The following is a 12706-nucleotide window of genomic DNA, read 5'->3' as shown; positions in this document are numbered from 1 at the left end:
AATTATAAAAGTATAGAATTTTTTAAATTATAAATTTTTTATAATTCAACATACTATTTTCTTTATCATCTGATATGGTAAATATAAATGTCAGTATCAATTTATACTTCTATTTTATTTTCCACAAACTTGGAAAATCGGCAATTGTCTTTTAATTAGTTACAACATTTTTTCTGCCTTTAATTTTAAACAATGTATCATGAGACTTTTTTTTTAAAAAAAAAAAACATTCTCTCTAAAATTCCAACTCTATGGAAAAAAGGTGATATCATCCACTTATTTACCTTGGCCTTTTCACCAATGACATTTCTCTCCAACTCTGCTATCTTCCTGTTCAAATGATCTACTATTTCCTTCTCCTTCAGCAGTTCAGCTGTTTCAGATTTCTGCTCTGCTTCCAACAGAGCACATTCCATATCCATCTAAGAACATTAAAAATATTCTCTGCCTTAATCTTCTTTATAAAGAAATTCCAACATACAGTATATCTTGAAAGCTTATTTATATGTGATATTTGAATACAAACACTGCCCTTAGAAAGAAACATAATGTTTTAAATAGATAAGTATATCTAAACAAACAGAAAATGCTGCAAAATATTGAATGCATAAATCAAACTTCAACAAGCTTATTTTCATAGAATGTGTAGCTCTTCTGGCTTGTAGTTTAAGAACTTCCTTCCAATCATTGCACTAGCACATTGGAGCAAAAGTAAGATTGCAATAAATAAAATTAACGGAAATGTCTATGATTGGGCTAAAATTAGTAAGAATTGATTTAGAGGACACTTTACAAATAGCATTTAGACTTATATACTGCTTCATAGTGCTTTACAGCTCTCTCAGCATTTTATAGAGTCAGCATATTGCCCCTCACAATCTCAGTTCTAATTTTACCAATCTTGGAAGGCTGAGTCAACGTTGAGTTGATGAGGATCGAACTTCTGGCAGTGAATTGAATTAGCTTGCAATACTGCATTCTAACCACTATGTCATCACGGCTCATGCCTTTGGATGCTCTGGGTTTTCAGAAGAACAATTTACTGAACATCATACAATATCCAGAGCAATTGCTACCACTGCCAGGAGTAGTCAATCCAAATTGATATCTAACTGCAATGTTCTTATATTTACAAAATGTTAATACAACTTATTATAATATTCTGCCAGACTAATCATCACAGGTACAATTCTTTAAAGATGTATGAAAGAATAAATCCCAACATATATGGGAGGGTTTAATTCTGAACTAATATGTATAATTTGATTGGCAGTATGAAAAGCAAGAGTGTAGCCCCAAATTATTTATTTATTTAATTAATTAAATTTGTGTGTTGCTCATCTCTAAACCAAACAACTTTGGGATCCTTAAGTCTTAATTTATCAGTGTCCAATTTAAAGTCTCGATTATAACTACTAAGTCTAATTATCTACCCAATCTTAGTTTTACATCTAAATTATACTAATATCTAGGACTAATTCCATGTAGGAAACTGCTAAATGAGTTACTGTATTTTTCAGAGTATAAGACACACCAGAGTATAAGACGCACCAAAGTTTTGAAGAGGCAATTTTTTAAAAAAAGTAGTTAGGTAGATAGAGGGATAGAGGGAGAGAAAGAGAAATACAGTAGGGAGAGAGAGAGTGTGTGTGTGTAGGTAGGTAGGTAGGATAGAGACAGAAAAATAGAAAGAGAGAAATAAAGTAGCTAGGTAGGTAGGGAGAGAGAGTGAGGGAGGGAGGGGGGGAGGAAGAGAGAGAGAGAAGGTTGATAGGTAGAGGAGAGAGAGAAATACAGTAGATAGCTAGGGAAAAGGAGAGTGGGTAGGTAGATAGAGGAAGAGAGAGAGAAATACAGTAGGGAAATCCCTACAGGTAGGGAGAGAGAGACAGTAGGTAGGTAGGTAGATATTTCCAGGTGTATTTATCCATGTGCTGGAGAAGGAAATCGCTGACAATCTGCAGCATCTAAGACTTTGTTTCTGCTGGCACAGCACTTGATCAATGTAATTCTCATCAATCAGTTAAAGAGCTTTCCAAAAAGGGAAAAAAACTTTTGCACTCTGCAAACCTCCCAAAAACGGCCTGTTTTCGCAAAAACGCCACCCCCTTTTTAAAAAGAGACATGAACAGCCCCTGGGGGCATTGCAAAGTGCTCCAGGGGGGGCAAAAATGAGCAAAACATGGCCCATTTTTCACAAAAACGGGCCTGTTTTTCGTCAAAAAATGGCATGCATAGCCTTATGGAGGCTTACAGAGTACTGCTGGGGGCTGGGAAGGGGGGCAAAAAAGGCCCTTTTTTGTTCATTTCTGCCCTCCCCAGCCCCCAGCCTCCATAAGGGTATGCACGGCCATTTTTGTGAAGGAGGTGAGGCTTCGGGCGGCAAAAAATGCTGTATTTGGTGTATAAGGCACAGCCATATTTTCAGGCTCTTTTTTGAGGAAAAAAGGTGCGTCCCATATTCCGAAAAATACAGTAGTTGATATTGTGGATGAAGTTAACTGTTATAATTATTTCTTTGTATATTCACTTTTTTTTTTAGGGATGCAGTGGCTCAGTGGGTAAGACACTGAGCTTGTTGATCAGAAAGGTTGGCAGTTCGGCAGTTTGAATCCCTAGTGCCATATAACAGAGTGAGCCGCTGTTACCTGTTCCAGCTTCTGCCAACCAAGCTGTTCGAAAGCACGAAAAAAATGTAAGTAGAAAAATAAGGACCACTTTGGTGGGAAAATAACAGCGTTTGGTGTGCTTTTGCCGTTTAGTCATGCCGGCCACATGACTATGGAGACATCTTTGAACAACGCAGGCTCTTCAGTTTGAAACGGAGATGAGTACCACCCGCTAGAGTTGGGAACAACTAGCACATACTATATGTGCAAGGGGAACCTTTACCTTTTATATTCACTTTATTTGTGGTCATGAAATGTTCTTTATGATAAAAGCCATTTTCATTAGCTGTATAAATGTTTTGAAAATAAGTATGGATTCTATAACAAGAAATTATAGCATATTTAAAGATGAAACTGCACCATTCAGAAATAAACAAGAGATTTTATACCTCTCTGGAGGATTCATCCATCTGATCATTTAAATCTTTGATCTTTTGTTCAAGTTCTTCCAGGTTATTTAGTATTATAATGCGCTGTTCTTCCATTTGAGTAAGTTCTGATGTTATTTGTTCATTGCTTATGCATTCTGGTGACTGTAACAAATCAATAATTGCCTTTTTTAAAGAAGAGCTTTTAAAGGATGAACATGGAATCATCATTTTTTTTCTTTTCCTAAAACAACCAACTTAAAATTAAATAATAATAACCTAATACACACTAAGTAATCTTGTTCTGTTACAGTACTTTCCAGAATATTCATTCATTTTCGTATATTTTTTCTATAAACAAAATAAGCACAAACACAAAAGCACGCAGAAAGTATAATTATTGTGGAATCATTTCAAAACGGTACGAAAGTTCTTAAAAATGTAATTCTATAAATTCTATTTAGCGTGTTTCCTACAATGCTGCGGTTAAAGGAATCTGGCTTGAAAGTGGGAGGCAATGAGTTCTAGCTCCACCTTATGCAATTGTGCAACCCTGATTACAGAGTCACATTCTTTCAGTCTAGGAATAAGGCAACAGTAAACTACTTCCAAAAATCTTGTTGTCCCCCCCCCCCCAAAAAAAACCCTACAGAGACTGGTCCAGGCAGTCATCAAGACTCAACATGGACTTGAAAAGGAAAAAAAAGATATATATTCTCCCATTGAGATACGTTGTTTCCCTTATTGAAAACATCTCTTGATCATTTTCTCTAGAAATTGTGGAGATAATCTGTTTGAACTAGATGTCAACATATAAAATTAAAATGCTGCTCTCTTTAATTTTGACTATTGATTTAACTGCAATCTGTGTGATGATGCTTATGATTCCTTCCTATCATCTCAAAGGAAAATACATTTTCAGGAAAGCAGATTTTGCTGAAGAGAAGTGGCACCTGACAATTACACAGCTTTCTTTTGTGTACTGATAATGATAATCAATCACAAACTACATTGCAATCTATGTCTGCCTCCAGAAAACAACTGTCTTTCCCTCTCTCATCTATCCTCCAAATTTAGTCTCTTTGGAACAGTTCCTAAAAAGAAAAAAACTAAGTACGTCTGGAATTGCTGTTTGGTAAAATACACCAACAATTAAAAATTTTCTATGTTCCTTCCACCAGAAATAGTATTCTTTTTACCTTTGACATAATGCTTAGATAGGGAGATTCAGTGACATCCTTCAGGAAAGTAGAAGATAAAGGTGAACTTGTCCTGTTGCCATTTAAATGTTTATTCGTTCTGATTCCTCTTGAGGAAAAGAAACCCATAGAATTTTGTCCAAGATCACCGAGTTCAGAGAAATCAGAATCTTCAGCTGGAAGCTGCAAAAGATCTCTGAATCTTGAGTCTGCTATTATCTGAGAGTCTTCAAAGACAGAATCTTCATCAGACAACTGGAGTTTTTCAAGTTCTTTATTAATTTTCTGAACATCCGCTACGGTAGTGACTGTGGCAGGTTCATTGTCAGGCTTGGAATATTCTGCACACAGATTAAGAATGGTCTCTAGTCTCTGGCGCTCCTAATATTGAAACAAATAATTAAAAGTAGAATATTCACATACTTTTGGGCATCATAACATTTTTTTCAGGCATGTAGAAACTATCAATGTCAACCAAAATTTATTCTAAACTATTAATATTTATATTTAATATACATATTAAAGGAGAACTTCAGTATTATTGAATAATCAGAATCCAATGAATGATCAGAATGGCACTGTCAGTGAAAATTGGTTAGCACTTTACCATTCAATCAAAGGGCCTTAAGAAAGGCAGTTTCAAACTCCTAACCCACCATTTATTTTAGAATTTATTAATAAACTCATAAAATCAGAGACTGAATATAGTTCGGTCTCTGGCACTCAGTCACCTTGAATCATGAGCTGGGCAGCAAATAATTGATAAACAGACAGACTGACACAGATAAATATTCAATTGTGCAAAATTACAGTAAAACGACATTTCATTTTCTTCCATTCTGTAAAACGGAAGACATTTAACATACAAATGAATTACAAAAGAAAGACTAAAGGCATCCAAAGAAATAACAGACTATCTCTTCCAAGTCCAAAGTAAACCCTGAGCAAAATTTCAAGACTATTCATGGAAATAACTAGTTTTACTATGCTAATTCTATTGATTTTGCTTTGAACTTCTGTGTGTTTTTGTCTTCCTTTGCTTTTCCCCCACATTCCTTTTTCCAGTGAGATCTTGTGAAGGACGACATCTCCCCAGCCCACCAGAGCATGAAAGAAACGGTATGTTGTAGGCCCATCCATTATAGAAGCACAAGTTGTAGGACCAAGGAAAAGTCCTTCTCAATGGTGCTTGCCTCCCTTTGGAATACCTTGTTACTTTTATGGAAGACCTTGAATATGTGGATTTGTCAGGAGTTCTCGGGACCCTTCATTGATATGGAGTCAATCAAATGGCTGGAGTGAGTATGGAAGGGACATTTATATTTTAATGTTGTAAATCACACAGAGTCAATGTGTGTGAATTGGGTGGCCTATAAATGTGTTTAAAATAAATAAATATCTATAGATTCAACTTCATTGCTTTAATATCGGAATTTCTCATTAGATAATACTTTAATGAGTATTATCTAATGCAAGCTTGGACAGTTACACTTTTGTCTTTTAGGCCTGCAACACATTTAGTTCTATATTTCTACTGGTGGCTACATACTAACAAAGAACCCTTCAGATATTATGTCTTCCATAAGTCTTCTGCATGTAAGACATATTTTTTTTAAAGAAAAAGTATAGATAATTTGTAAAAAAAAAAAACCAATATCCTTATTCTCTACTCCCTTAGAATTTCTTCTTGTGTTTCCATAATTGGTCTGAAAGCAATTAAGATGATGGTAAAAAAGAAACATAAACAGCAAATTGTATGAATAATTTCACTTTAGTAACATCTAACTGTAATGCTGAATCATACCTATTGAGAAAGTCTAGTCATTTCACAACATAACAATATTACAAAATCTATTGCTAGCTCAAGAGCTTTCTATCTTTAAGTGAAATATCTCACAATTTTAAGAGAATGTATTTTTCAATCTGTGAGCGAAGGTACCATAGACGACTACTCTACTCTGCATTAAAAAGCAGTAACAATGAACTCATATACTGAGAAGCTTCATCTCAAGACGAGTATTCATCATAGTATTTCAAAGTGGTGCTCATTTCCCAAGAGAATTCAAATGAATTCAAATTCTGCTTTTCCTTAAATGAAAAGGTAAGAGAAAGCGAAGATATATCGGTAGACATGTAATCAAAGCTTTGCTTAATTACTTAGAAAAGCTTGTTGAGTTCAAAGGGTATAATCCCAAATAAGTACTGAAGCCACTTAACCCTTTGTTTTAGCAGGAATTGGAGGAGGTTATCGAGTTCAATAATCAAATGTTTGCATAGCCATGAAATTAATGCAGAAACTTCTTTATTAAAAAAAAGAATAGTTTTTTAACTATTGAATTCACAGTTGATTTTTAAATCTGCCTAATTTATGTAGAAAAGTCCAAATGTGGTATTAAAAACTTATACTTTTAAATTACCCCTTAATTTAAAGTCCCTTCATCCCTCTTTTCAAACAAAACATTAAATTAGAAAGATAAAATGACAATGAAATCCTTGCACCTTGAAAGTCCTTTCTTCCCTCCAAGCATTTTCACCGTAAGCCTTCAGCTCTCTCTTCCTTTGCTTAAACAGTTTTTGTTCTCTTCCTCTTAAACCTGAGTCCTTGGAGTACCCAACCCATTTCTGAAAGCTCCGTCTGACTGCTGGCCAGGAACACCAACATTCAGCCATTATTCGTTGACTTTAATGCTACCTTCACTGCAGAATTAAGAAGTGAAATAAACAATGCTTGATCTCTGAGCCCACCTCCACATATAGTGACAGGATATGTTCGTTTTGGTTTTTTTCCTCACTCACCCTTCAGAATGCAGGATGTATCAAATAGTAGCCCACACACAAATATTTTCCCCTGCCCAGTTCCATAGGAATGCAGCCGAGGTGTACGTTGATAATGATATGTACCAAACTCTTACTTTTGGACAGAATGCTGTCTTGACACTCTACAGATTTCTGTTCTTTGCAAGGAAAACAAAAATCTACCATTACTAGCAGTTAAAAACACAAATTGGTAAAGGGAAGTTTCTCTCTCTGTCTCTTGCACATGTACACACACACACACACACACACACACACACACACAGCTGAAAATAGTAAGAAACGACAAATTATTGCTGCTTACCCCATTTTTACAAAACTTCTTCTAACTTTAAGCAAGAAATATTCTTCCCTTGGCTTTAATCACTACTACAGTGGTAACTGGCTAACATGTTACATTACATCATTTCTATTTCAAAGTGCACAACGTGATATCACAGAACCTATGTGCAGGAAATTCTTTAGGCTGCTATTTTGTGGTATCTATTTTCACCACAGGACTCCAGCTATTCCTTGTTTCACTGCACTTTCATTCTACAAATTTACAGTAAACTGTGTTTTTAAATATGTATTTAAATTCAAATATGTATATATAAATACATAGCCAACAGTGTATCTTTAAAATACAGATAGCTGATATTAGTAGTTGGTCACCAAATTAGTTTTTTGTTTTTAATGAGTGATAGGAAAATAATTTTCAAATAATAGAGTAGAATATGAGAGATATACTCCAAAAGAATTGTAATTTTATTAATAAAATCATAAAATATTGAAAGGGACCATTGGGAAAATTCATATAAGTAAAAATTATCTTGAGACCTTGGATCATCTAATTCAGGCATCTTTCAGTGAAATCCACACCTTCAACTTTCTGCTAAATGTCCATCATGTCTATTTAAACAACCTTAAAATAATTTTTCACTGTTAAATAACTTTTACTGATATGATTTTTCCCAATGTTCAACCAAAACTTATTTTATGTATTATTCTCATTATTAGTAAACTATTTTTTGTCTTGTGGAACAGTTTTAATAATTCTGCAATTTCTTATACTGAAGATAGCTATTATCTCCTCAGAATCTTTTTTGCCAGCCAAAATAAATTCCAAATCTGCAATCACTACATTATTATTATTATTATTATTATTATTATTATTATTATTATTATTATTATTATTATTATTATTATTATTATTATTATTTTATTATTTATTTTATTTATTAAACATGAAACTCAGTCAACTGAACATTTAAAAATGCATCACAAATACCACTGACTGGTACTGATAGTTGATACAAGTTTCTGCCAGCATCCTAGGTATCAACCAAGTACCTTCTTAAAATATACAATGTTCAGAGTAGCACAGTTTTTTGCAGTTCCGCTGGTGTTTTTGCAGGAAGCTGCAATTTGTTGATGTATCTTACAAAATTCTTGGACATGGTACCAAGTGCCCTGATGACAATGGGTATCACTGTTACATGATTCATCCAGAATCAGGTAGTTTCGATGGCCAGGTCGCGGTATTTTTTCCAGTTCTTTTTCTTCGACTCTGGCATCTCCTGGTACTGTGATGTCAATATATTGTATGTTTCGGCCCTCTACAACTGTGGTATCTGGAGTTTTCTGTTCCAAATGACAACTCGTTTGTATTCAAAAGTCCCACAAGATCTTCACCTTCTCATTTTCGGTAACATTTTCCACTTTGTGCTCCCATTACTTTTTGGATATAGGTAAGTCGTATTTTTTACATAATGACCAGTGGATTAATTTAGCTGTTCAGTCATGTCTAGTTTTGTAATCAGTTTGTGCAATTTTGCTGCATTCACATATTCAATGTGAAACAGTTTCAACTTTGTTGTTGCAAAGTAGGCAGTTTGGATTGTTAGTGGATTTCCATATCTTCGCTTTCATGGCATTAGTTTGTAGTGCTTGTTCTTAAGCAGCGAGTACTAAACCTTCCGTTTCTTTCTTGATGGTTCCAGTCTTAAGCCATGTTCATGTCAAGTTGTCATCACATTTTCCTTCATTGTTTTTCCAAGTGCTGTCTAAACTATGCTTTGGTTTTCCATCTATTTAATCTGTCATCCAACTGTTTTTTCCTTATATTCGGCCTTTGTTCCTGTTGTTTTTATACTGTTCTCCATTTTCACCGCCTGTTGTTGTTGTTATTATTATCCCATGCCACTTACCATCCTGGCTGCTATCTTCTGACATGATCCAATCTGGTAAAATCATTATTCCTAAAGTGTGTTGTCCAGAAGTGGACATAGTAATCCAGGAGCAGTCTGGATTATTACAATAATGTAATTCACAATAAAATTACACGACTATCACATGGTGGCTATTCAAAAATCATATACAATACGTATACTATCCAGATAACTGACTGCAACCTCTGATTATATATTAACAAATATCACTAGTTTCTAGGCAGTTAAAACAAATAGGTAATAATTATACATCCATAAACTCTGTATACATATACAATTAAAGCTACTGTGCAGTAACATTTTGTTAAAAATTGCTTAGTAGTCACCATTCTTACTGAGAAATATAAAGAATAACATATTTCTATAAAGTTATGTAATAAATATATAACTATACTAATGAAAAGAAATAGGTTTTTCCATTTTAAAAAAGCATCTTAAGGAATTTGGAATCAATAGATGCATACGTGCCACACACATAAATACACACACATACACAGATGCCCAAAGAGTTTTACAGGATCTCTGGACTAGAATGTAAGTATATGGACCCATTTACAGTTATTCATTGCTGTGATATGAAACAACTGAAACTAAATACCTATGTGACTATATGAATGAAAATCAATTATTTTTAATTTAAGACTACCATCTAGAGGTAAAAGTGTGAATTTCTTTAAAAAAACTGAATATGAAATTCTCAGCTTAGACACTAGAGGCAAAATTATCAAACTCTCCTTGTTATTATTCCCTCTCTTTTTCCAGTAACCAAAAGTTACTGCTTTTATGCAGAAGCAGTTGTTTAATTTCAACGCTCCAGCACCAAATATGAAAACTAGAATTGAAATGCATTTACTAATAAGTTGTTATCCAGTAACAAATTGAAAAAAATGTTATTGTTTTACTGAAAAATATATTGTTTATGCAAAGGTTTTAAGTATAGATACTGACTCACCTTTGACATATAACTAGTTATTTATCTGCCTTACTAGAAATAGCCTTTGTAGTTTAGTTGGAGAAAACAGAACAAGAAAAATAACTCAGCACTTAAGTGTTTGCTTTCACATTAATTTTCTTTCTTTCTTTCTTCTTTCTTTCTCTTTCTTTCTTTCTCAGCCTGACAAAATTTGATTCAGGATTTTCATGCATTTCAAACATTTAAAATATGTATATAATACTGCCTGCTTCCAGGGTATTGAAAGTTGAGTCAGTTATAAGATTACCAACCAGATCTAAATGGTAAAAGTCTGGAAAACATTAAATGTCAGATGCAGAAAATTCTTAAACACTTATTCTTTTCAGTAGTCTGGATTTTTACAGTACAAATATAATAGCCCCAGTCAGTGAATGGGTGTGGGTATTTGTGCACATGTAGCCGTCCATCCATCTTCCATTTGCTTCAGATGCCTCTTATAAAGTCAGATCATAGTGAGTTTAATGAAGCATATTCCCAAATAAATCTTACTACCTTTCATATCTATATTTTTGAAAATGCTCATTTCCCCCCCCCCTTCTAAAAATATTTTTTATTCAACTGCTTGCGTATCTGGATGTTCGTCACTGTTAATTTTAAATTTAGAATTTTAAAATCAGAATTCGGAATATTGGATGCATATTCTTTTTCAAAGGAATAAAATGTCAAATTGACTTCAATCCAATGGGATTTGGGTTTCCCAAGCACAGTTGAATCAAAAAGTTGTTGTAGCAGTGTTTTAACAGTTTTAACAAAATCACAACCTCAAGAAGCTTCTGGGAAGGACAACTGAACTTGCACTACAAGTGAGTTGACCTTCAAAACGTTTTTCAAATTGATGCATCATTCTACTTGTGAATGCCTCCACAATGTTTGAATGCATATTCCAATGCAGGGTCTTTCACAACAATAATCCTTACAGGATACTAAAAGAAAAAACCAATCAAGTGGGAGGAAATTCCTTTATATTTAAACATGCACTCACTTTAACTTTTTAACATGTTTCAAAGCAAAGGACTTACATCCTGTTCAGAAAAACAAAACTATTTGTATAAAGGAAACAGCTGTCAAATAAATTAGGCAAAAAATCCTTTGTCCTGCCTCTAAACAGAAATGGGTTTATTTCAGCCTTTATAAAGGTATAATTGAAGACGTCATCAAAATAATTCATTGCATATTTTTCTCCTTAATTTTTACACTAATATCAAGAGCTTTTAACAATATAGGAATATTTCAGATTACTCTGAAGCATATTCCCTCTGGTTTTCCTATTTTTCAAGCATTTATTTATTTGTATCCCACCTTTATTTTTTTATAAATAACTCAAGGCAATGAATATATCCAATGCACTGTCACCCCCTATTTTTCTCATAACAACAACCCTGTAAGATATGTTAGTGATAATTGTTGTACAACAGCAAATGGTTGTATGCAATTCAAAAGGCAGGCATGTTTCCATTTTAATCAATTCCCATCAAGCCCTGGAAACTGAACAGTAAATTAAAAATAATATTTTATGATAATAAAATAGAATCTCATACAGTTGCTGTATATTTCATCAATCTTGCTTAAGAAATCATGCAAAATTTCAAAATCTTATGCAATTTCATAAGAGGTTCAAGACATATTTTTGAAGGGAATTCAATGGGTAAATCTAATTTTAATTTAAAAACTCTGTTCTACACTGTACTCATTCAATCTCCAGTATGCTATATGACCAAAACATGTTTTTTATCCTAAAAAGACTATCTATCACTGTTTAAAGCAGCCCCATCAAGCATATGATAAAAATGTAATGAAAGAGCAGCAGATTCTTAATTTGTTATGATTACATTTTTAAAAAATTGTTATTATACAGTGTGAAATAAGTCGCTCTGCCTCTTCTACACCCCTCCTTTGATGGGAAATAAAGTAATATTATCAGTTTTTGTTAATATGTATATTGACTAAAGAAGGTATACCATTGATTCTTAGGAAACAAAATATCTTGGGTTTATATTGTTTCCCAGGCTACATAGAATAGATCAGCCTCTACTGACTTAAATGAGAATTGCAAAATTAAAACCATTTTCAGTACTCTTTAATGACTAAATTTTTACAATAGTTAGGCAGGTTAAAATTCTTGGATACAAAAATCCAGACAATTACTAGATAAAAACAGTAAATACCGAATATTCACCCTCTTTCCATCAAAAGCAATACAGAGTGATATTTAGCAGCCCAGAACTGGGAGCCTAAAATTAGGGTCTAGCTGTGAGACAATTCTATATCAGTTTTATATCCATCTATGGTTTTCATCCCTGTCCATCCCTAATCTGTCCCTGTCCATCCCTAATCTGTAGTTTCATAGTAGAGGTTTTTCTAATTCAAGCACATACAAAAGCAAAGTTTTTTTTTTAAAAAGAAAACTGTAAGCTGTATACATATTAAGCAGGGGTGAACTGGAACCTAGGAATTCAGAATTTTTCCCATACAG

At 33.6% G+C, this 12706-nt stretch overlaps 1 protein-coding gene across 8 annotated transcripts in view; it reads right to left on the bottom strand.

Moving 5' to 3' along the window:
* Positions 1-12706, bottom strand: part of PHLDB2 (pleckstrin homology like domain family B member 2) — a 55652-nt gene that overhangs the window by 28529 nt on the left and 14417 nt on the right. For all 8 annotated transcript variants that reach the window (XM_087721449.1, XM_087721445.1, XM_087721448.1 and 5 more), the window contains exons 4-6: positions 4237-4617; positions 3059-3202; positions 285-422 (exon numbers count right to left, since the gene is read on the bottom strand). In XM_087721449.1, the coding sequence (XP_087577575.1) occupies positions 285-422; positions 3059-3202; positions 4237-4617 (663 nt within the window). The remainder of the gene's footprint in view (positions 1-284; positions 423-3058; positions 3203-4236; positions 4618-12706) is intronic.

This window comes from Thamnophis sirtalis, unplaced genomic scaffold, assembly GCF_051295495.1.
Source record: "Thamnophis sirtalis isolate CommonGarterSnake01/CBP01778 unplaced genomic scaffold, rThaSir2_p1.2 scaffold_8, whole genome shotgun sequence".
Taxonomy (NCBI): domain Eukaryota; kingdom Metazoa; phylum Chordata; class Lepidosauria; order Squamata; family Natricidae; genus Thamnophis; species Thamnophis sirtalis.
The sequence above is the reverse complement of the archived record's forward strand: the minus strand, read 5'-3'. Positions and strand labels throughout refer to the sequence as shown.